Below are 25,757 nucleotides of genomic sequence, written 5' to 3' on the forward strand. Positions count from 1 at the left end.
ATTTAAAAGTTAAAAAAATATTAAAATAAATGAGGTTAGCAAGGTGGTATGACACAAGTTCAGCACATAAAAATCAATCATATATCTGTGTATCACTAACAAACACTTCATAAGGGAAATTTCTTAAAAATACGATTCATAGTAGCAGAAAAAGAATAAAATAATCTCAAAGGAATTAAATTCAAATACAGAATACAACCTATACATACTAAATACTAACATATATATTAAAAACTATGAAAGTGTGTTGAAGAAAATCGAAGCAGACCTAAATAAATTAAAATACATGCTTTGTCCATGTACTCTGTAGGAAAATTAGATGGAAATATTTCCTAAATTTCCTAGATGGAAATATTTCCTAAGTTTGTCTGTGAATTCCATATTTCTGTCTCAATCCCAGCTTGCTTCTCTGTAGAAATCCCAGCTTTTTTTCTCTACAGAAATAGGAAAACTAATAAAAATACAAGAAACAAATAATAGCCAAAGCAGCTCTGAAAAAAAAAAAAAAAAAAAAAAAAAAAAAAAAAAAAACAAACAAGAACAAAGTTGGATTACTCAGTATTTCCAATTCAAAACCTTTCACAAGTTCTACAAATTACAGCAATAAAAACAATATGACATTAGAATGCACACATGCAGATATATTGAATGGAATTGAGAGTCCAAGAATAAACCCATATATCAATGGCAAACGGAATGCTATCAAGCCTGCCAAGAACAATTAATGAAGCAATAATAATGTTTCTAACAAATGTTGTGACAACTAGAAGACAACATGCAAAAATACTGACTTGTATTATTACTTCACAGTGTTTACAAAAGTTAACACAAAATGTATCTAAGTCTTTAACATAAAAGCTAACATTATAAAGTTCCTAGAGTAGAGTACATCTTTGCGACTCGGGTTAGACAAAATCCCTTGAGGCAACACTGAAAGTATCAGAGACAATAGAAAAAAATAAAATGTCTAGAGATCAAATTAAAAACTTTTCAATTTAAAGGTCACTATTAGGAGAGACAGAAGCCAGGACACAGAATTATTATCATTATTTTTTCAAATCAAACATCTGATAAGACAATCAGGTAAGAATAAATACAATTAAACCAAAAAAAGACAATGCAATGTGAAAATAGCCAAAAATCTTGAACAGACACTTCTCCAAAGAAGGCATATTAAGCACATTAGCAAGCCAACAAGCAAACCAAAAGATTCTAAACATTGTATCATTAGTCATTCTGGAAGTCGAAGTCAAAACTCAACGAGATCTCATACATTGTGATAGTAAAATCAGTTCAATGACGTAATTACAGTTTTAGTGAGGACATGCAGAAACTAGAACCGTCTTCCACTTTTGACGGAAATTAAATGATACAGATGGTTTAGAGAACAATCTGTCAGTTACTCGACAGTTTAAACCTAATGTTTCCGTGTAACTCACCAGTTCTACCTGTAAGTGTATACACACGAGAAATAAAACTAAGCCTGCACCCAAAAACCAGCACACAAATGTTTATAGCAACATTATTTATAATAGCTAAAAGTAGAAACTGAAATATCTATTTACTGATGAATTAATGAAACATAAAGCTGTTTCATAATAATTTTGAATCGTGAAAATGTTAGAAAAATTTGATAACCTGAAATAATAATACACACTAAACTATAACTGATTTTTATAGAGAAATGTAGACAAACACTGGTAAAATGAAAGCAGAAGATTAAGTAACATAACTTTTGACCCAGAAATATATATATATTGTAGCATAATAAACTAATGAAGCCGATAATCGACATGGAATGGATAAATTGTTCCAAAGGGGAAAAAAAAAAAGAAGAAACAATCATAGAATATAAAGCAATAATCAAAGCAAGCTTAAAGGATTTCTGGCAGTTGTTTTCAAAATGAGATCCACCAGTTAATTTTTAAAATTTACCTTTCGCATATTTTTTCAAAAATATATAGAGAATAAGATGCCAAATTAAATTGATTCTACAAAAATAGGATAGCAAAATAAGGTGATTTTTGCTTATCAACAGGGTGTAAAAATTATAAATAAAACTATAGGCAACAAAGTGTGACGTCTTGTTTTGTTTTGCAATTAAAAATAGCAATAAACTATCACTTCCCTTAAAAAGAGTTCAGATAATTCTACATTAAAAAATAGATTAGCAGCGTGTTTCTTTTAGTTAATTCATGGAACGTCTGTTCAGCAACGTTGAAGTTACCGCCGTTATCTGTGCAATATTTGTGATCAGTTTCAAATTTAGGGTACTACCAGGTAATTTTTAGGGATGTGCATCATGTGGTTTTTCCCTGTCATAAAGTCCAATGTAGAGTTGGTAAAAAGTGTAGCGACAAATGTGCCCACGTGGAGGGCACTGTTAATGCAAGAGGTTTACAAGAAAATAAACGTATCTTACCACAGGTCCTGGCTCCTAAACCAGTTGTGACAGGAAAGGTCTCGAGCTGAGAACCGAAGTGAGTCCTCAGAGAATGTTAGTAAAAACTTCCGTGAACACATATCGCGGGCGATTTGCACCAGCACGAAAGGAAAAAAAAAAAAAAAAAAAAAAACAGGCGGGGGGTGGGGTGCGCTTTTTGGCCAGTATTTCCGCAAGCCGCGAAGCTGAAATTTTCTCGGAGATACCCAGGCGTTCCATCACGTCAGATCCTTTTACGGTCCTTTCTCGTAACACGCAGGCGTAACTTGCGCATTGGTCTCATTTTAAAACAAGTTCCGGCCATACTATTTTTAGCTTGCTTTTTAGTACCGTCAGAGTGCCTTTGAGTATCAGTCCAGCCACTCTTTGTGGCTATTTTCTTCCGGTATAATTTCTCTTTGTTCTCAGCTTTTATCTGAGGTGTAGAGGGTCTCGCAGGTTTGGAAATAACGCCCCCCAAAAAAAATCGATCCGCGGAGTGAGACGGTAGGTACTACACCACAGATACTACACAGCAGAGCTCAGTGATCAAGATGGTCGTTGTAAGATTGGAAGCCCTGGTGATTGGTAAGTCGCTACGGGATTAAAGTAACTCTGGAATTTGCTGAGAAAATGAAATGTCGCTAGGCTTTTCAGTAGGAGAAATCCGCTTGCCATTAAAGAAAGTGTGATTCTTATTTTAAAGCTTACCATTAAGGACCGGCATGGAACCCGGATCTGACGAGTTCCTTCCCCCGCCGGAGTGCCCGGTGTTTGAGCCTAGCTGGGCTGAATTTCAGGACCCGCTAGGCTACATTGCGAAAATCAGGCCCATAGCAGAGAAGTCTGGCATCTGCAAAATCCGACCACCCGCAGTAAGTCTTTGAAAGAAAATTTGGAGTGGGTCGCCTTCTGTTGGAACATTGTGGCAGTTTACCACTTGAAGAGGCTTTATGTTTATGAACAGAAATATTTAGCCCGCTGTTCGTCACTTAACTTAGTTACTAGAACAAACTGGCATCAGAACATTTGTATTTGATCGCCACATTCTACGTGACTCTAAACATCTGACCTCTTTAGGAAGAAAAATATACGCTACAAACATTTTTACGTTGTGCCGTTATTAAACTTAAGTGTACTTCAGGCCTACACAAACTTACTCTTAACTGCAAAAAAATTACCCAGAATTACTTGATTTAACGCGTAACCAAGTTAAATAAACTTGTGTTCACCACGTGGACTGGTGTTTTCATTCCGTATTATAACTTGGTATGTATGTAACAAATAGCAAACAATGGGAGTGATGTGGCATCCTTTGCCACCAATTAAGTTTGTGTTATTAAACGTAGACCATCTTGGTTTGCTATACTCAAAACTACTAAATGGACCTCGTAGAAGTTTGACTGAATTAAGGATGCACACTTAAATGTTGTGCATCCTTAATTGTCGTTGTAAACAACTGACAGAATATTTATATAAATCAAAAAGTTTACGCAGAGCATGCAGCTTTTTTTTTTCTCATATATTGAACCAGGCTGCAACATTATTTTTATTTGGATCTTCACACTTGTCAGCATTCGCAGTTAAACTTTTGTTTCTTGTGCTATTTCCATACCTCCAGCACATTAGTAAAGGAATAGATAATGGCTTAGGTTCGAAAAAAATGAAACAATTTTTTACCTGTTTTACGTTTATCTTTAGTGAGGGCTCGTAACACAAGTAGCATAGTGTTTGTTCAGATGTGCATTGCACTTTTGAAGTTGCTTTCTAGGCTTGAGTTTGTGGTGGCTTTTATTTTGTTTCATTTTTTAGCCTGTTACGAATGAGACATATCAAGGTGAGTTTTGAATTTGCAGCATTTTGTCTTTTCTTCTTTTTTGTTCAGTTAATCTTGATTTTCAAAAAGGAATCTTTTGAGGCCCTTGTGTACAAAAATGGTCACCAGAAGGCTTTAGAAGGATGGAAACAAATGATTGTGGTTTTCACCATCTTTTTCTTTTAATTACCATTGATTTCCAGGTTCTTGTACTTTCTTCTAGGACTGGCAGCCTCCCTTTGCAGTAGAAGTTGACAATTTCAGATTTACTCCTCGCATCCAAAGGCTAAATGAACTGGAGGTAAGATTGGGAGCCATGCTTTTATTAAAGGTATCTGACGTCTAATCATGGTATTGTAGTTTCTTAACAATATGGAACCTAGATTTTGTAATTGAATGTATTAAATTTAAATTCACCATTTTCCAGAATGCTGGTCTTGGAGTTAAGTCTTCTATAAAGTATATAATTATTATTCACAGAAATGTCGGAACATAAAGACAGGTTTAAATTTCTGAGGATGAATGGTGCATTCTTTTGCTATACAACAGATTCAAGTTAAAACTATCAAAATGACGGTACCTTTCCTATTTGGTTTTCTCATATCCACATATTTGATCACCGATTTTTTTTTTTTTTTTTTTTTTTTTAAAGTCATCTCATCCTGTCTCCCAGGCTGGAGTGCAATGGGGTAATTCACCTCACTGCCACCTCTGCTGCTGGGTTCAAGGGATTCTCCTGCCACAGCCTCCCAAGTAGCTGGTATTACAGGTGCACACTACCAGGCCCAGCTGATTTTTTTGTATTTTTAGTAGAGATGAAGTTTCACCATATCGATCAGGCTAGTTTTCAACTCCTGACCTTAGGTTATCTGCCTGCATTGGCCTCCTAAAGTGCTGAGATTAGAGGTGTGAATCACTGTACTGGCTTGTTGAATTTTTTCTGGTTGGTTAACAGAAGCAGAGTTCAGAAAAAAAAAATGGGAACTTTTGAATATCTAGCAAAAGGCTGATGGCCTTACATACGTTCTGCTTTAATATAATATCAGAGGCAAAGCTGGCTTTTTAAAACAGTTCAGTCTTTACAACATAGGAAGTCTATGCATGATTTGTCATTTTCTTTCACTGTTGGGATTTTGACTATGATCAGTAACTAGGAGCTGCATATGAGTTAGGATAAGAAAGCAATGATTCAGAAACTGGTTTCATTTCTAAATTTTTGACATGGACTAGAAAAATATTTTAGTTCTTTAAAGTGTATCTCAGTACATTCTGAGTAGGTGATACTGAGTCTCAGTACTCTTGGAGTCTAAATAGTTTCGGTTAAGGCACTTTTTAAGTCAAAGAATTCTTTAAATTTAGATATGATTTTGATTTTAAGACAGCACATTCTTAGCCCCTCTTAAAGACTCAGCTTATTTGAGCTTTTTCTGGATACCACTGCTGAAATAGACAGTGAAGCTGGCACTCCAGCACATTAGTATAGAAGTGTAGATAGCATAGTGTAGATAGCATACTTGTTTATTTACTTCACGCTGGATGAAGTCAGTTTAAGGAGTATGCCAGTCTTATAAGGCTTTCTCTTTCCTAGGCTCAGACTAGAGTGAAACTGAACTATTTGGATCAGATTGCAAAATTCTGGGAAATTCAAGGTTCTTCCTTAAAGATTCCCAATGTGGAACGGAGGATCTTGGACCTCTACAGCCTTAGTAAGGTAAGATAGTCTACTTTCTAATGGAAAAATAAAAAGCCTTGGCTCAAGAGTCTCCTGTGGTAGAAAATAATGTTTCCAGGCAGGAAAGGAAAGAACACTAAGCCTAGCAGCATTTCTTTACCTAATCTTTGAATCTTGAAATGGTTGATGTTGGCCCCCCAGATTTAAGCCTCATTGCTGTTTTTAGTCCTTTCCAGTGTGTTCACAGTTCTTCCACAGCTTTTCTCTTTTTCTTTCTTTTTTTTACCATTATATATTCTTCCTTTATTTATTTATTTTATTACCATAGGATATAACTTTGTTAATTGTACTTTAGGTTCTGGGTACATGTGCAGATCATGCAGGATTGTTGCATAGGTACATATATGGGAATGTGGTTTGCTGCCTCCATCTTCCTGTCACCTATATCTGGCACTTCTCCCTATGTTATCCCTCCCAAGCCTCCCCACCCACTGTTATCTCTCCACTAGGTCCCCCAGAAGATCCCATTGTATGATGCTCCCCTCCCTGTGTCCATGTGTTCTCATTATTCAATAGCCACCTATGAATGAGAACATGCAGTGTTTGATTTTCAGTTCTTGTGTCAGTTTGCTGACAATGATGGTTTCCAGATTCATCCATGTCTCTGCAAAGAACACGAACGGACTCATCGTTTTTTATGGCTTCATAGTATTCCATGATGTATATGTGCCATGTTTTTCTTGTTCAGTCTATCATCAATGGGCATTTGGTTTTTGGTTCCAGGTCTTTGCTATTGTGAGCAGTGCAACAATGAGCATATGTGTGCATGTGTCTTTAGAATAGAACAATTTACAATCCTTTGTGTATATACCGAGCAATGGGATTGCTGAGTCAAATGGAATTACTATTTCTAGGTCTTTGAGGAATCGCCACACTGTCTTCTACAATGGTTGAACTAATTTACAATCCTACCAACAGTGTAAAAGTGTTCCTATTTCTCCACATCCCCTCCAGCATTTGTTGTCTCCAGACCTTTTAATGATCACCATTCTAACTGGCGTGAGATGACATCTCAATGTGGTTTTAATTTTCATTTCTCTAATGAGTAGTGATGATGAGCATTTTTTCATGTTTGTTGGCCTCATGTATGTCTTCCTTTTCTTCCTTTTGTAAAGTGTTTGTATCCTTTGCCAACTTTTGAATGGATTTTTTTTTTTTAATTTTCTTAAATCTGTTTTAGTTCTTTTTAGATTCTGGATATTAGCCCTTGGCAGATGGTAGATTGCAAAAAATTTTTCCCATTCTGTTGGTTGCTGGTTTGCTCTTATGATTGTTTCTTTTGCTCTACAGGAGCTCTACAGTTTAATAGATCCCACTTGTCTATTTTGTCTTTCGTTGCCATTGTTTTTTGTGTTTTAGTCATGAAGTCCTTACCTGTGCCTATGTCCTGAATGGTTTTCCCTAGGTTTCCTTTTAGGGTTTTTATGGTGTTAAGGTCTTAATATTTAAGTCTTTAATCCATCTGGAATTAATTTTGGTGTAAGGTCTCAGGAAAGAGTCCAGTTTATGCTTTCTGCACATGGCTAGCCAGTTTTCCCAACACCATTTATTAAACAGGAAATACTTTCCCCATTGTTTGTTTTTGTAAGGTTTGTCAGAGATCAGATTGTAGATATCTGGCAAATCCTCCAAGACCTCTGTTCTGTTCCATTGGTCTACATCTGTTTTAGTACCAGTACCATGCTGCTTTGATTACCCGTAGTATATTTTGAAGTCAGGTAGCATGATGCCTCTGGCCTTGTTCTTTTTGCTTAGAATTGTCATGCCTATGTGGGCTGTCTTATGGTTCTCTATGAAGTTTAAGGTGTTTTTTTCCAGTTCTGTCAAGAAGCTCATTGGTAGCATGATGGCGGTATCATTGAATCTGTAAATTACTTTAGGCAGTATAGCCATTTTCACAATATTAATTCTTTCTAACCATAAGCATGTAATGATTTTCCATCTGTTTGTGGCCTCTTTTATTTCGTTGAGCAGTGGTTTGTAGTTATCCTTGAAGAGGTCCTTTACATCCTTTGCTAGTTGTATTTCTAGATATTTTATTCTCTTTGTAGCAATTGTGAATGGGAGTTCCCTCTTGATTTGGCTCTCTGTTAGTCTGTTATATCTGAATAGGAATGCTTGTGATTTCTGCACATTTATTTTTGTATCCTGACACTTTGCTAAAGTTGCTTATTAGTTTAAGGAGATTTTGGGCTGAGACAGTGGGCTCTTCTAAATACGCAATAATGTCATCTGCAAATAGAGACAATTTGACTTCCTCTTTTCCTAACTGAATACCCTTTTTTCTTTTTCTTCCCTGATTGCTCTGGCTCGAACTTCCAATACTATATTGAATAGGAGTGGTGAGAGAAGGTATCCTTGTATAGCGCCAAATTTAAAAGGGAATGATTCCAGTGTTGCCCATTCAGTATGATATTGGCTGTGGGTTTGTCATACGTAGCTTTTATTATTTTAAGATACGTTTCATCGATACCTAGTTTACAAGAGTTTTTAGTGTAAATGGCTGTTGAATTTTGTCGAAGGCCTTCTCTGCATCTATTGAGATAAATGTGTTTTTTGTCTTTGGTTCTTGTTGTGTGGTGGGTTACATTTATAGACTTGCATATGTTAAAGCAGACTTGCATCCCCAGGATGAAGCCTGCTTGATCATGATGGATATGTTTTTTTTTTTTTTTTTTTTGGTGAGACGGAGTTTCACTCTTATTACCCAGGCTGGAGTGCAATGGCGCAATCTCAGCTCACTGCAACCTCCGCCTCCTGGGCTCAGGCAATTCTCCTGCCTCAGCCTCCTGAGTAGCTGGGATTACAGGCACGCGCCACCACGCCCAGCTAGTTTTTTTGCCTTTTTTAGTAGTGACGGGGTTTCACCATGTTGACCAGGATGGTCTCGATCTCTTGACCTCGTGATCCACCCGCCTCGGCCTCCCAAAGTGCTGGGATTACAGGCTTGAGCCACCACGCCTGGCAGATATGCTTTTTGATGTGCTGTTGCAATCGGTTTGCCAGTATTTTATTGAGGATTTTTTTCATCTACGTTCATCATGTTATTGACCTGAAGTTGTCTTTTTTTGTTGAGTCTCTGCTGGGTTTTGATACCAGGATGATGATGGTCTCAAAAAATGATCTGGGAAGGATTCCATCTTCATATTGTTTGAAATAGTTTCAGAAGGTGTGGTACACATCCTCTGTGTACATCTGGTACAATTTAGCTGTGAACACATCTGGACCTGGAATTTTTTTAGTTGGTAGGCTATTAATTGCTGCCTCAACTTCAGACCTTGTTATTGGTCTATTTAGGGTTTTTACTTCTTCCTGGTTTAGGCTTAGGAGGGTGCAAGTGTCCAGGAATTTATTCATTTCTTACAGGTTTACTGGTTTATGTGCATAGAGTTGTTTGTAGTAATCTCTGATGGTAGTTTGTATTTCTGTGGGATCGTTGGTAATATACTGTTTTATCATTTTTTATTGCATCTATTTGATTCTTCTCTTTTCTTTTTTGTTAATCTGGGTATCCATCAGTTTTGTTGATCTTTTCAATAAACCAGCTCCTGGATTTATTGATTTTTTTGAAAAGGTTGTTTTTGTCTCTGTCTCCTTTGTTTCTGCTTTGATATTAGTTACTTCTTGTCACCTGCTACCTTTTGAGTTTTTTTGGTCTTGCTCCTCTAGCTCTTTCAATTTTGATGATAGGTTGTTGATTTTAGATCTTTCTTGCTTTTCATCTGGGCATTTATTGCTACAAATTTTCCTCTAGGTGCTACTTTAAATATTTCCCAGAGATGCTGGTATGTTGTGTCTTCATTCTCATTGGTTTCAAATAACATCTTATTTTCTGCCTTCATTTCATTGTTTATCCAGTCGACATTCAGGAGGCAGTTTTTCTGTTTTCATAAAGTTGTGTGGTTCTGAGTTAGTTTCTTAATCCTGAGTTCTAATTTGATTGCACTGTCGTCTAAGAGACTGTTATGATTTCCATTCTTTTGCATATGCTGAAGAGTGATTTATTTCCAATTATGTGGTCAATTTTAGTTTAAATGCTGTGTGGCGCTGAGAAGAATGTATAATCTTTGGATTTTGTGTGGAGAGTTCTGTATATGTCTATTAGGTTTGCTTGGTCCAGATCTGAGTTCAAGTCTTGAATATCCTTGTTAATTTTTTGTCTCATTTATCTGTCTAATATTGGCAGTGGAGTGTTAAAGTCTCTCAGTTTGCCAGTCCTGTATCTTTTGATTGGGGCATTTAGCCCATTTACATTTAAAGTTAATATTGTTATGTGTGAATTTGATCCTGCTATTTTGATGTTAGATGATTGTTTTGCCCATTAACTGATGCAGTTTCTTCATTGTGTCAGTGGTCTTTACCATGAGGTACATTTTTGGAGTGGCTGGTACTGGTTGTTCTTTCCAAGTTTAATGCTTTTTTCAGGAGCTCTTGTAAAGCACTCTGGGTGTTGACAAAATCACTTAGTGATTGCTTTCCTGTAAAGGATTTTATTTCTCCTTCGCTTATGAAGCTTAGTTTGGCTGGATATGCAACTAGGTTGAAAGTTGTTTTCTTGAAGGACGTTGAATGTTGAATTCCAGTCTCTTCTGGCTTGTAGGATTTCTGCTGAGAGATCCACTGTGAGTCTTATGAGTTTCCTTTGTGGGTAACCCTACCATTCTCTCTGGCTGCTCTTAGCATCATTTCAACCCTAATGAATCTGATGATTATATGCCTTGGAGTTGCTCCTCCTACGGAGTATCTTTTTGGTGGTCTCTGAATTTCCTGGACTTGAATGCTGGCCTGCCTTGCTAGGTTTGGGAAATTCTCCTGGATAATATTCTGACAAGTGTTTTGCAGCTTGGATTCATTCTTTTAGTCACATTTAGGTACACCAGTCAAGTATAGATTAGGTCTTTTTACATAATCTCATATTTCTTGGAGGATTTGTTCATTCTTTTTCACTTTGTTTTCTTTATTCTTACCTTCTCCTTTTATTTGATTGAGTTGATCTTCCATCTCTGATGTGCTTTCTTCTGCTTGGTTGATTCGGCTATTGAAACTTATGTATGCTTTGCAAAGTTCTTGTGCTGTGTTGTTTTTCATCTCCATGAAGTTATGTTCTTTTCTAAGTTGGTTATTCTAGTTAGCATTTCATCTAATGTTTATTTCAATGTTCTTAATTTCTTTGCATTGGGTTAGAACATATTCTTTTAGCTCAGAGAAATTTCTTATTACCCACCTTCTGAAGTATGCTTCTGTGATTCATCAGACTCATTCTCCATCCAACTTCATTCTCTTGCTGGTGAGAAGTTGTGATACCTTGAAGGAGGAGAGGCCTTCTGGTTTTTGGTATTTTCCTCATTTTTGTGCTGTTTTTTTCCCATCTTTATGTATTTATCTACCTGTGGTCTTTGTAGTTACTGGCTTTCAGATGGGGTCTGTGAGTGGACATCCTTTACGTTGATGTTGAAGCTATTCCTTTCTGTGTTTTAGTTTTCCTTCTAAGTCAGTCTTCTCTGCTGCAGGATGGCTAGAGGTTCACTCCAGATCTTGCATACCTGCAGATCACCTGCGGCGGCTATAGAACAGTAAGGGTTGCTGTCGGTTTCTTCTTCTGTTACCTTCATCCCAAATGGGTACCTGCCAGATGTCAGCCTGAGCTCTCCTTTATGAAGTGTCTCTTTGGATAAGGGAATGGGGAGCTTTTTGAGGAGATGGGCTTTCCCTTACAGTAGCTCAAGTGCTGTGCTGTTTACTCCATTGTTCTGTTCAGAGCTGTTGGGCAGGTACATTTACGTTCGCTGCAGCAGAACTCATAATTGCCTCTTTTCCCCAGGTGCTCTGTCCTCGGAAGGTGGAGATTTTTAATTTCCTGATGTGCTGTTGCCTTTTCTTAGAGATGCCCTGGCCACCAAGGAGGTAGTGTGGTCACAGTCTGCCAGCAGAGGCATTGCTGAGGTGTTGCGGGCTCTGCCCACCATCTGTGTAGACTTCCTTGCAGTTTTGTTTATAGAGATACTCTTAGAATTGCCTCTGGTAAGGTGGTCTAACTCAGTAATGGTGGATTGCCTCAGTAATGTTGGCATGCCTCGGTAATGGCGTATTGCCTGAGTAATGGTGGATGCCCTTCCTCCGCCAACCTGGGCTGTCCCAGGTCTAGCTGTACTTTCTGCTAAAGTTTCAGGGCAGAGTACTTTCAGACCAGATTGCTGGTCTTTATATGGGTAGGATCTGCTGAACCAGATTACCTGGCTCCCTGTTTCAGACACCTCTTTTTCACTTGAATGGGTAGCTCTGTCTCCCAGGTGTTCCAGGCGCTAGTCGAAACGATGGCTCAGATTTTTGTGAATTTTTGTGCAGAAACCCATGGCGGTGGCTGAAACAGCTGTTCTGGAAACTTCTGGTGATTTTAAGCCAGGAGTCCTCTGGTCTGTGGGCAGTAAAAACTCTTTTGGAAATGTGGTGGTCACCCATCCTCTGTGTTGTTCTCACTGAGAACTGCACTCCAGAGGTGTTCCTATTCAGCTCTCTTGAATGTCTCTCTCATTCTCCCTCCTATGTGAAGAAATTTTAATCCCTGTGCTCTGCTGGTGGGAATGTAAAATGGTACAGCCACTGTGGAAAACAATACAGAGGTTTCCACCGCTCTCCTGGGAAGCCCAGACCCAGCTGTTTCAAAATCAGAAGTGGGGCAGGCTAGTTCACTCTCAAGGGCAAGAATCCAATATCTTTTCTTATACTTTCAGATTGTGATGGAGGAAGGTGGCTATGAAGCCATCTGCAAGGAACGTCGGTGGGCTCGAGTTGCCCAGCGTCTCCACTACCCACCAGGCAAAAACATTGGCTCCCTGCTACGATTGCATTATGAACGAATCATTTACCCTTATGAAATGTTTCAGTCTGGTGCCAACCATGTGGTGAGGGTATTTAAACTGGTTTGTGGCCTGACATGATTGTGTTTTCTTTTGTATTTTCTCTTTGGGTTGGACTTTTCTCCTAAGTAGTTGGGTTCTAGAGATTACAATCTAGAGATTATAAATTTCTAGAGTGAAGATACTCCAGGAATTGATACTGTTATACAGCCTTCGTATGGCAAGGTTTTATACCTGTTATAGTTAAAAGAAAAACTAGCGTGATCTGTCTATCTTAGCAGGTTGATGTTTACTAAGATTTTATTATGGAGAAGATCTTAAATTAGAAGTTACGGGAAAACATTTCCTATTTTAAATATCTTATGTGAAAAAGCTAATTATCTTAATGAAGTTACTAAACTTTACTGAGGCTGCTTCACTTAAAGATAGTGTAGGGAAAAAAAGCTTGGTATTACTTGGGTTTAACTCAAGGACTGGTAACAGTGTATTTTTAAATAATAAGTTAGTAGGTTTTTTTTTGTTTGTTTGTTTGTTTTTCTGGAAACAGGTGCTCACTCTGTCACCAGGCTGGAGTGTGATCTCAGCTCACTGTAACCTCTGCTTTCCAGGTTCAAGTGATTCTCCTGCCTCAGCCTCCCGAGTGGCTGGGATTACAGGCACATGCAATTATACCGAGCTAAATTTTGTATTTTTAGTTGTGGCGTTTCACTATGTTGGCCAGGATGGTCTCGATCTCGTGACCTCGTGATCTGCCCACTTTGACCTTTCAGAGTGCCGGGATTAAAGGCAAGAGCCACCATGCCTGGCCAATTTTAGATTTTATTATTCATAAAACTTTTAAATATTTTATAAAAACTGTGTGCATATGTTTAAAAACACATCACTTAGTGTACATAATTGCTAAATTTCTTATTTTCATTACTTATCAGCCAAGAAATTGAAGCATAAAGAGAGAGGTTCTGTATATTTACTGAAAACACACAAAGAATAAGAGTAAAAACCCAAATTGCTATCAAGACAGTTTGAAGACAGTATTCTTTCATATTCCCTGCTGCTCATTTATACAAGCAGAGGCACAGCGGTGTTTTTAGGATATGTGTTCTATCATTCAAGAAGAGAAGTGGACCTGTGTAATTTAGAAAGAACTACAGCTTTATTTGGTAGAGTTTTACTTGAAGGAATCACAAATCACAAATATGACTCAATTTCTGATTCTACATTTTTTTTCCTCTGTAGCAGTGTAACACACACCCATTTGACACTGAGGTAAAAGATAAGGAATATAAGCCCCACAGCATCCCCTTCAGACAGTCTGTGCAACCTTCTAAGTTCAGCAGCTGCAGTCGACGAGCAAAAAGGCTACAGCCTGATGTGAGTGATTTTTACTTCTATAAATGAGAAGGTTTGTCTGGACTTTGATATGGGGGAAAATTCATTACTAAAAGCATTATTTGACATATGGTGGTTCAAGATAAGATTAATTATAATGAGTTATGTTTTCATAGATATGGTTTATAGTACTTTGTGTTTGTAGTTTTGTTTGCATACATTTTGAAAGCAAATGTATTAATGTTCTTTTTATGTTATGGGGTCTTGCTATGTTGCCAGGCTTTCTCCATCTCCTAGGCTTAAGGGCTTAAGTGATTCTCCCTCCTTAGCCTTTGGACTAGGGGTTATAGGCATGAGCTTCTATGCCTGATTATAAGGTTTGTTAATTCTTGTGTATCTTGGAATGATTTTTGCAAAGCACATTGTATAAGTTGGATTCAGTAACTGTTGGTTTTCTTCTCTGGTGTTCCATGGGATGGTTAGTCACGTGTGACCACAGAGAGACTCAGGAATGCAAAGTTTATTATTGTCACAGATCTTAAGTAGTCAGTATATACTACATAGTGCTACAGGGGAAATCCCATCTTGGACATGGAGAGGGAGCAAGAACAAGGAAAGAACCTGGCAATAGCCTTTATTGGGGTTCCCAAGGTAAAGGCAGGGCAGAGCAGGATAAGCAGTTTAGGGTTAGCTAGTTTGAATAATTTTGGCAAGCTTCAGCCTAAAGCAGTATTCCCTAGTTGCCTGACTTTCAATTAAGGCAGAGGAACATTGCCTCCTGAATTGTATGCATTGAATAGAGGAGGATTAGGTTTGGATTTGTCTGTGAAGATATTAAAGTCATATTAAAGGCATGCTCCTGGGTGAGCCATTTGGTATTTCTAGGAGTAGCTAGCCTTGGGAGGTCAATCTTAGCCAGAAAGATTTAAAATACTAAAATATCATAATATATAGAAAATGAAAAATGTTAACATGTTTTTAGTAACTTGTTCTAAATAAGCCTGTTTTCAGTGCTCCACATACAACATTTTCATAACATTCAGATGTTTTATTGCTGAAATATGTTAATACAGTGTTGTGTATCATCAAGTGTTTTCTGGATAATTCTAACAATATTTAAATTTTGACATATTGTAACATTAGAAAGTACACCAAAATTAGAAATTTTATCTAGTTAAGATTATTGAAATACAGATGCATTCTGTATTAGTACTTTAGTTTTTTATGGTAAGAACTATGTCTGGAAAGAACTGAATAAGAAAAATGAGCATGTAGGCCGGGCGCGGTGGCTCAAGCCTGTAATCCCAGCACTTTGGGAGGCCGAGGTGGGTGGATCACAAGGTCAAGAGATCGAGACCATCCTGGTCAACATGGTGAAACCCTGTCTCTACTAAAAATACAAAAAATTAGCTGGGCATGGTGGTGCGTGCCTGTAATCCCAGCTACTCAGGAGGCTGAGGTAGGAGAATTGCTTGAACCCAGGAGGCAGAGGTTGCGGTGAGCTGAGATCGCGCCATTGCACTCCAGCCTGGGTAACGAGCGAAACTCCGTCTCAAAAAAAAAAAAAAAAAAAGAGCATGTAATAACTGTGAAACTAGTAAAATTTGTCTGAGGTTGTAAATACTAGCAAAGGGTCTAAAACATTTTCTAGATAAAATGGATTCTTAGACACTTTTTTGGCAGGGGAAGTTAATTGTCTGCTCTGCAGGAACGATTTTAAGAATTCTTGGGCCAGGCATAGTTGCTCATGCCCATAGTCCCAGAATTCTGGGAGACTGAAGCTGGGTGATCACCTGAGGTTTGGTGTTTGAGACCAGCTTGGCCAATGTGGTGAAACCCCATCTCTACTAAAAAAGCCTGTAATCCCAGCTATTCAGAAGGCTGAGATACGAGAGTCACCATAGCCTGGAAGACAGAGGTTGCAGTGAGCCAAAATTATGCCATTGCATTCCAGCCTGAGTGACTGAGGGAGACTGCATCTCAGAAAAAACAAAGAAGACAAAAACTTGAAAACTGTATGGTTTACAAAAACTGATAGTACTTCCAAAATATAAATAAGAAAAAAATTATAAATTCTGCATAAAGCAAGAAAGAAGACATGAGAACTAACATGTCTTTTCTGTTTTGTCTAAATGTTTGTAATTCAAGAATAGGTAGTAAGTAGACTGTCCAAAATATAAAGTAGCTCAGTATTACTTTCTTTATTTTATTTTTTATTTTATGGAGACAGTCTCACTATGTTCCCCAGGGTGGAATGCAATGACTCAATCTGTCGCAGCTCACTGCAACTGCTACCTCCTGGCCTTAAGCAATTCTCCTGCCTCAGCCTCTCAAGTAGCCAGGACTACAGGCACCCATCAGCATGCCGGGCTAATTTTTTGTATTTTAGTAGCGTTGAGGTTTCATCATGTTTCCCTGGCTGGTCTTGAATCTTGACTTCAGGCAATCCACCTTCCTCGGCCTCCCACAGTGCTAGGATTACAGGTGTGAGCCACCACATCCACTTAGTATTACTTTATTTTAAAACAAACAAATATTAACTCTTTTAAAAAGTGCTTAACTGCTAGGAATTATTATATAACATTAATGTAAAAATCAAAAGTAATTTAGTAAACTTATAATTAGGTTAATTGATTTTAAGTTTAGTTTTCAGCTATTACAAATACTAAGAAATGTAAATGTAAAATTAATGTTATATGACATAACATTAATGTACATATTTCATATTATGTAACATGCATAACAATACTATGTACCTCATAGTTATGTGATATTCTGTTTAACTTTTATTATTGAGAACAATAATGCAGCGAGTAGATGGGTATTAATGATTTATGCCCAGTTTTAATTATAGAGATGAGTCAGTAATGATGAGATAGAGAGGTCAGTGCTAAAAATTTCCATTGCTGTTTTCTTCCAAATGGATATACAATGTACCACACAGGAGCACAGTCAGTCATGAACTAAAATGTAAGGTGAAAGGCACAGATCACAGCCTTTCTTGGTATTTCTGTAAGACAAGCAAGGCAGGATGATGTAAATATTTTAGAATTGGCTAGTTTGTTGGAATAATTTCAGTGTACTGTGGAACATAGTGGATGCTGTTAGGTTTCTGGTACATGGCTCTGAGTTGGTTTAGAGCAGGGAAAATACTGGCTCTATATGATCGTTAAATAAAATGAATAGTTAGAGATTTTGACTTGGGATTGATTGGTTTTTGTGGTAAAGATAGGCTTTAGTTTAGCTAACTCTGAAAGGGCTGGTCTTCCTAGCCAATAAGTTACCCCAGAAATGTCAAAACAATATACAGTATATGAAATAAAAATTAGATTAATAGTTACTTTACTCTTCAGAGTGTCAAAAAGTTGGAAACAGCCTCAATGCTGTCTAAAAAGCAGATTTAATGATTTCTGGAAAAATGTTGTGATAAGCTGTGGGAGTAAAAGAAAACCTTAAAAATACATTATTTTGTCTCTCAGTGTATATGTTTATGTGTATAGAAGAAAATCTGTAAGAATAAAGCTTTAAAACAAATGGAAAAGAAAAATGTAATAGAGCTTAATTTCAAGGTAGAACAAATTATTTCAAACATTGATAAAATATATTTACAATGTTCTCTAAGAAGAGATAAGTGCTAAAAATGGTATATAATATATATGATGTATGCTATGTATTTTGATATTTAATGGGTTTCCATTTTCCCAGGTATGTGATTACATTGTGGTCAGAAAGCAATTATGGTTCTAATAATAATGAGTTCAAATGGAATAGATTTTTTTCTGCCTTACTCTTTCCATTCTGAATTCAATTGGAGAGAGAGGCTTATTTATAATTATAAAATTATAAAATACTAGGAGGTACAGATTTTAATACTTAATGGTTTGCAAGCCTTGCAAACCCAGGAGTATTTTATGATTTTATTCATTGCATGGAAGAAATTGAGAAAATTTATTACTTTCCAAATTTATTTATTCATTTACTCCTACCTGCTCATACCATACTAACAAGTGAAGATGTGATTAATCAACATTCAAAAATGAGTAAAGGCTGTTAGTTGATTTTAGCTCATGTGACATCTAGATCTTGCCTATAAATTATTTATGTCTGCATATGTAAAGTTTACTTCATTGTTTGAATCTTCTTTAAACAGCCAGAGCCTACAGAGGAGGACATTGAGAAAAATCCAGAGCTAAAGAAACTACAGATCTATGGGCCAGGTCCCAAAATGATGGGCTTAGGCCTCATGGCTAAGGATAAGGATAAGACTGTGCGTAAGAAAGGTGAGGAATGTAACTTGGTAATGTAGAGTGAGGCGTAAAATAGTAAAGTATCACGGGAGAAATAGTTTATTAGTTCTGATGCAGGAGAGGATTGTTCTCAGAGTTGTTTTTCACTTCTCTTGTTACGTGCCCCACAACAGTTACGGTAAAGGACGAACAAAGTGGAGATGGGAAAGTGTCATCAACACTGCCGAGGCCGCACTTCAACCTAGACCCCTGCATTAAGATGACCATGCAGCTACGAAAGAATCACAGCAGTGCCCAGTTTGTAAGGACTCATGATTTTGTATTACTGTGCCGTGAACTGCCAAGATGAGATTGAACCTAAAATTATTTCATTATAGTTTACTTTTTCTTTTTCTTCCCTTCCTTCTGCTTATTTATGAGCCTTTTTATTTAAAGAGATTGGTGGCTAGAGGAAAGAAACTTATTCAAGATACTAAACTTAAGAGCAAAATTTGTCTTTTTAGATCAGAACTTTTCACCAAACTACACTGGTTTTCAACTCTTAGCATTTTGTTGAACTTTTACAGCTTAATATAGGAGATAATGTGATCTGGTATAAATTATGTAAAAGAGCTATTTGTTTCTGACAAATTCCTTCAGACCCTCAAAGCATCACATTTCATATAGTAGTGACTTACCTATTTTTTGTTTTACTTTTGTCCTTTGTGTACATACATCCTGTTTTACCCTTCTTTCTACTTCTCACCTGGAAGATTTTCATAATGTCTTAATTCAAGTCTGCCCAACAAGAAAAAGAAAGAAAAAAATCTTACCTTTCTCCTTACTCTTTAGCTCATTTCAAGGTGTTTTGATACCTTGTTTGCCCTTCTCATTCTGTAAATGTTGATCTTTTCAGAAATTTTGTTCTCAGACTTTTGCTTTGAGCTGCAAATTCATGTGTTTCTCTGAGTTGTTTCTACTTGATGATTGAAAGATCATCTTTACCACCACAATCCCGTTCCCACTTGTCTCACTGTTTTTCGTTTTATGGACATAAGTTGGACCAGTCATCAAGCTTGAAGTCTGGGAGTCATTGACAACTACTTTCTCAACCTTACAGCTGGTTGTTTACCTGCTTTTATTGCTTTTGTTTATATTCAGTATATAATGAATACACAAAAATATGTGGATTAGTTTACCTGTTTTTATACTTTTAGTTAAGTAATCAGCCGTTTTGTATTGGCTTCTTTGCCCAGTGCTTTGTTAAAAAAATTTATTTATATGGGTGTGTTAATACTCACTGTTGTATTGTGTGCTATTAAGTGTAATTTTGTTAGGCACAACATTTTTTTTCTATATGTTTTACCATTCTGTTTTTGGTAGTTAACAATTTTTAGCTATTACAAATAATTCTACAATGAAGATTAAGGTGTATGTTTCTAGGTAACATATGTATACGTTTCTGTTACATAGACAGGATTGGATTGCTGTGACTCAGACTATGTATATTTTCAGTATTGGATTATTGTCATACTATTTTTAAAAATGATTGACCAATTTATCAACGAATATTGGATACCAGTTCTGGTTACCACTTGTTCTCACTAACATTTAGGATTGACAGCTTTGTTTTCGTTTTAGCTATTCTGGAAGATGTATAGTTGTATTTCATTGTAATTTTTATTTGCATTTCCCTGGTTTATAATTTTTTATACTGAGCATCTTTCATAATTTTAAAGTTTTTTATTTTATGAAGGATGTTTTTCTTATAATTCTATTGAATTTTCTTATATTTATAAATATTCTGTTTTGTATGATGGTGCATGTGTGTATATGCATCCATATGCACATGTATATATGCATGCACATACGTATTTATACACACACATAATCTGTGTGTGTATGTTTATGTGTGTGTATATATGCAGAAGTATAGCTTCACTTGTTTTCTTCTGCTCTTGAGTTATCTTTATTTTCTCTTTACTGATCAGTTTACTTCTGGATTCTTGTAGAAAAGCTCATCCTACTGTGCTAAAAATTTTTTCACTGCATTTTCCGTTTAAACTGGTAATTATTACTAGATTTTTTTCAGTATTATCAGAGAATCAAGTTATTTAGTCTTTGCTTCATGTTTCTGTTCTGTGACATATTACTTGAGTGACTATTTAATTCATCACACAAACTGAAGCTACTGTTTAGAATGAAGTAGACATCTACCAGACCTTTCGCTAGAGAAATGTAACTGGCTATTTGTTAACTTGGCCTTTTTATTTTCAGCTTGCCCTCTGTGCCAGTTAAATTTTTAACTGATTTTATGATTTTTTTTTTTTATGTCACTGATCCTCTGTAAAACGTCTTAATTTATTGCCCTGATGGTTTCTTCATTAATTTGTTGTGTTATACTATAATTATTTCCTGTCATAGTTTGTACTGCACAGTAAACTCATAAACTCATAAATAAAATACTGTGTAGTTACTGACTAATGGTAGGTGTTCATGAATGTTCTAAAAACCTTATATAAGGTATCAAATATAAGGCTTTTTTTTTTTTAACTTTTTTTTTTGTAGGTTGACTGTTATGTTTGCCAAATATGCTCTCGTGGGGATGAAGATGATAAGTTGCTTTTCTGTGATGGCTGTGATGACTATTACCACATCTTCTGCTTGTTGCCCCCGCTTCCTGAAATCCCCAGAGGCATCTGGAGGTGCCCAAAGTGTATCTTAGCAGTAAGACCTGTCTGTCACAGATGTTTATTTTCGGTTCTTGGTGATTTTCTGTAATCTCTCCTTCTGGATTTTATGGAAGTATTTTCTATCCTTTTATAAGTTAATCCTTTTGTTAGATTTTGATTAAGCTGTCAGTGAGCATAACTGATACTAGGCATGAATAATTAAAAACACTAACTAGTGACTTGAATGAGCCAGAGGCAAGGGACCATAATCCAAATGGCATGGACTATAGAGTAAAGATTGGGAAATAAGTTTAATACATACTAAAGAAACACTCCTAACTGGAAGCATATGAAAATGCAGAATTATAGCTTGAAATACTGACTGTAACCTGAAAAATTTCTCTCTTCGGCTTTCCTGTTTTTGGATTTCTTCTATTCCTTTGTCTTGCTGAAATGTATTTTATTTCAGGAGTGTAAACGGCCTCCTGAAGCTTTTGGATTTGAACAGGCTACCCAGGAGTACACTTTACAGAGTTTTGGTGAAATGGCTGATTCCTTCAAGGCTGACTACTTCAGTATGCCTGTACATGTATGTGATCTGAGGGTTGGACTCATAGGGATTAAGTTGTGTTTGTCTTAGTTCTCATGGAGATATGGGTCTAAAGTATAGCGTGCTTTAATGATTTTTTGCACTTGTTTTCACAGATGGTGCCTACAGAACTCGTGGAGAAGGAATTCTGGAGATTGGTGAGCAGCATCGAGGAAGATGTAACAGTTGAATATGGAGCTGACATTCATTCTAAAGAATTTGGCAGTGGCTTTCCTGTCAGCAATAGCAAACAGAACTTATCTCCTGAGGAGAAGGTAGTATAGTTTATGTTAACATTGTGTCTAGGGATACTCATTTTAGCATGTAAAATTATCTGTGCTCATACATTCTCCCACACAGTGTTGTCTTCAGATGAGGTTTGATGGCACTGGATGATCTGGCAGTAAACCAGAATTTGTCCAGTCATACCATATTTATTATCTTGAAATTCTGATGAGGATAGACAAAAGAAACAATATATATCTTGACATTTCAGTGAGGAACTGTAGTGTTCCTTCACCTTTCCTCAAATCTAAATATTGGAAGATTGCTACCTTTTTATAGTAAAGAAAATAAGTACTCCAACCAGCATATTTTGAAATACATAGCAGTGTGGAAGGAAGTGCCTTTGTTAAGTTTACCAATCTGTGTACATGTCAAACACATGGAGTCATAGAGAAACCACTAATTCTATTCTTTTTTACAAGGTGATTTCTTATATTAGTCAAAAATGTCCTAGAATCTGATTCATTACATTTGAATTTGTCCTAAGGTTGAGAGACAAAAAAAAAGTAATACCAGAAGTAACTTAATTTGGAAAGAAAGCTAAAATGTGACTGGCCTTAAGCATTATTTGGACGTTTGAGAAATCAATCCTTTTATAATTGCTGTTTTACCATGTTGGCCAGAACCAAAAGAATTAGTATTTGGCGTTATTGTACTGAATATTGTAGATAAGTCTAATAAGAGAGTTGATCCCAACAGAAAAAAATAGTGGTTTGAATGGTAAACTCCGCTAACAGCTGTGACTAAGTTTCTGAGAAAGCTCACTCTGATTTTTACGTCTATATACTATTTATGGAAATACCTATATCTGTGTAAGTGGTATTATGTAGTGAGTCATATGCTGCATAACAGTTTCAGTTCAACAGAGTACCAATACTGTTCTTTCAGTGTGTCTGTGTTTATATGCACAGATACTTAACCTTGTGTTATGTGACCTACAATATTCAGTATAATAATGTCTCACTAATTTGTAGTCTAGGAACAATAGCTATATGCTATATAGCATAGGAGTATAGTAGATTGTTCCTTCGTTTATGTAATACTCTATCATGTTCACATTAGGCAAAATTGCCTAAGGACATATTTCTCAGAACATATCCTTTTGTTAAGAGATATACAGCTAAATATGATAGTATTTAAAAGTCTTTCTTACAGTATTTCACTTATAGCTCTTAAAATACAAGCATGTTAATTACTGAAGATTGAAACTATAAATGAAGTAATTGGAAGGGAATCGCCTATACCATCAACTGGTAACATTGGTCTGGTTCTAATTCCCTTTTTGAAACAACAACAAAAAAAATTGTGGTATTTTTGAAACCATACATAACTCCGTTTGTCATTATAAAGCATGGTATTAAGGAGTATTCATGAACTAACTTTTGAACATAAGACCTGAAATTCTGTAATAATATTTCTCCACAGGCTTTTCTACAAGTCATAGCTCCCTCTTTCTCTCCATTAATCCCTAAATGTCCTACTGTCATGGGTTTGTCATAATTAAATTTAAAAAGGTATAGTGTTTAATTACCTATGTATGCAGTTTTAAAAAGGATGTTGATTTTCAAGCTTTGCTAATGTTATTTGTGTGTTCTCACTTTTTTTGGGTCAGTATTATGAAAATTTATTTGTATTGTTGCTCATAGCTTAAATTTTCTGTTTTTCCACTATTATGTAATATTGCATGCTGCGTTTGCATCTCATTATTATTCTTTCTGTTGGATTGCTTCTGGTGTTTAGGTGTTACTGACAGTGTGTGAACACTGTTTTATAGGTCTCCAGAAGCGATAATTTTTAAGTTCTATGTTAAGAAATGGAATTGAAAGATACTGTGAATTGTTTTACAAATAAATTCTGTCAAGTTACACTGAAACTAATGAGAGAACTATATGTTTACCAAAGCACATCGTATCGTTACCTAATTTTGTAGGTATATGTTCTCGTGCAGCATTACTTTGTATTTCATTGCTGATTAAGGCCAAACACTTTTCATTAGACTATGTCACTTGTAGACCTTTAAGAGAATCAGTTTATACTGTCTGCTAAATTATTAGATGCATCATTTATACACATCTAATGCATATATATGTATAGAGATACATGAGTTTATGCAGAATATTTGTGTTTACCTCTTTCATGATGCATTTATACTGCTATTAATTTTGTTACTTATAAAACAAATAAATATGTCTGTCTCTATCCTGCCCCTTAGTCCCATTCCTACGAGTTTCCTTTGGATCCTAGATCTAGTTTATCTTTCTGTATACATAGGCTCTAAATCAGGCATCCCCAAACTACGGCCCGTGGGCCACATGTGACCCCTGAGGCCATTTATCCAGACCCTGCCACACTTTAGGAATGGGCATCTCTTTCATTGGTGGTCAGTGAGAAGAGCACAGTATGTGGTGGCCCTCCAATGGCCTGAGGGACAGTGAACTGGCCCCCTATGTAAGAAGTTTGGGGACACCTGCTCTAAATGCTTAATTTGTAACTAATGCAACATGGATTGTTTTTTTAATCCAGTGCCATTTGAGTTTTTAAATAGTTTTCATTTATTGTGATGGGGGATTGCATCCATTTTTGCTCTCTTACATTGAACTTAGTTTCTGGTGCCTTTTCTATTCTATTTTATTTTTTTTTTCACCTTTCTTTCATTTTAATCAATTCTTAGTTTAGCAACCTGTTTATGCTAGTTTTAATACTTTGTTTTAAATTTTCAGCATTTCGTTTTTTTTTCTCCCAGGTAATGTTAAACTATTAAATTGTTACTATTCTTTTCTGTTCCCTTCTAAGTTGTAAAAATTTTATGCACACTTTCTGCTCAACAAAATGGATGTTATTTTTGTTTTCAGTTTGAGTATAGATTTATCCACACAGTGTTTTTTGTTTTACATTTTTTACCATTTTTGAAACCATTTTCCTGTTTTCTCTCATAAATTCTTTAGAAATTTCCTAAACAGAGACATTTGTGAATTATTTTTGACTTGTTAAATATGTGTTTTACTTTTATTCTTATAAAGATATTTGTTTCTATATATACAAGTGTGGTTTGAGAATTATTTTTTCTTGACACATTAAAAATCTGTTTTGGCTTTTAAGAAGTCAATTCTGAATCTACATTAATTTGTAAGTGTATTCTGTTTTTTGTGTTTGACCGCTATAATATCTCTTTGTTTTGGTGTATTGCAAGTTTTCTGGATTAGCGGAAGGTAACCCTTTTATTTAATGCACTGGGAGTACATAGGAATTCCCAGACTTGAGAATTCAACGTTTGCCAGTTCTGAAAAATTCATAGTCATAAACTTTTCCAATCTATCATTTTTTGTACTGTTAGCTGGAACTGTCTTATTCTAGTCTCTTCTATCTATTTCTTAACCAGTCTTCCATGTCTTTTACTCTTTTTTTTTTTTTTTTTGTCTTTTAAGTAACTTATTTAAAACGATTTAAAAATGCACCAGTTTTTAAAAAATACCTAATCTATTAAACCACTCAGTTTATGATTTTTAATGTACATTCTAATCTTTAGAATTTCTCATTATTTTTCAGGCTTTCCTAGTTAATACTGAAAACCATTCTATTCTTCCTACATTTTATCCTCTTTTTTAAACTGATTTTATCTATGATATCTAGTTATTATAGTATATTCTTCGATCTATAGCTTAATGTTTTAACAACAAAGTTTTACTTGTTTTAAAACCCCTTCCATATTTTACAGCTTTGACTTTATTAGTGTTTTTAATTTTTGTTTTCGATGAGTGTTTTTTTGAACCTATATATGGTACTTTTTTCAGAAGCCTAGATTTTAATGTCCTGTTGCAGAATAGTAAGA

General features: G+C 35.9%; 1 protein-coding gene across 1 annotated transcript in view; it reads left to right on the forward strand.

Moving 5' to 3' along the window:
- The first annotated feature begins 2,779 nt into the window (after positions 1 to 2,779).
- Positions 2,780 to 25,757, forward strand: part of LOC141582941 (lysine-specific demethylase 5D) — a 69,322-nt gene continuing 46,344 nt past the window's right edge. The window contains exons 1-11 of the mRNA XM_074392394.1: positions 2,780 to 3,010; positions 3,129 to 3,297; positions 4,462 to 4,539; positions 5,827 to 5,949; positions 12,702 to 12,872; positions 14,064 to 14,198; positions 18,307 to 18,436; positions 18,577 to 18,704; positions 20,951 to 21,109; positions 21,524 to 21,643; positions 21,760 to 21,918. Of these exons, the coding sequence (XP_074248495.1) occupies positions 3,148 to 3,297; positions 4,462 to 4,539; positions 5,827 to 5,949; positions 12,702 to 12,872; positions 14,064 to 14,198; positions 18,307 to 18,436; positions 18,577 to 18,704; positions 20,951 to 21,109; positions 21,524 to 21,643; positions 21,760 to 21,918 (1,353 nt within the window). The 5' untranslated portion in view covers positions 2,780 to 3,010; positions 3,129 to 3,147. The remainder of the gene's footprint in view (positions 3,011 to 3,128; positions 3,298 to 4,461; positions 4,540 to 5,826; positions 5,950 to 12,701; positions 12,873 to 14,063; positions 14,199 to 18,306; positions 18,437 to 18,576; positions 18,705 to 20,950; positions 21,110 to 21,523; positions 21,644 to 21,759; positions 21,919 to 25,757) is intronic.

This window comes from Saimiri boliviensis, chromosome Y, assembly GCF_048565385.1.
Source record: "Saimiri boliviensis isolate mSaiBol1 chromosome Y, mSaiBol1.pri, whole genome shotgun sequence".
Classification (NCBI taxonomy): domain Eukaryota; kingdom Metazoa; phylum Chordata; class Mammalia; order Primates; family Cebidae; genus Saimiri; species Saimiri boliviensis.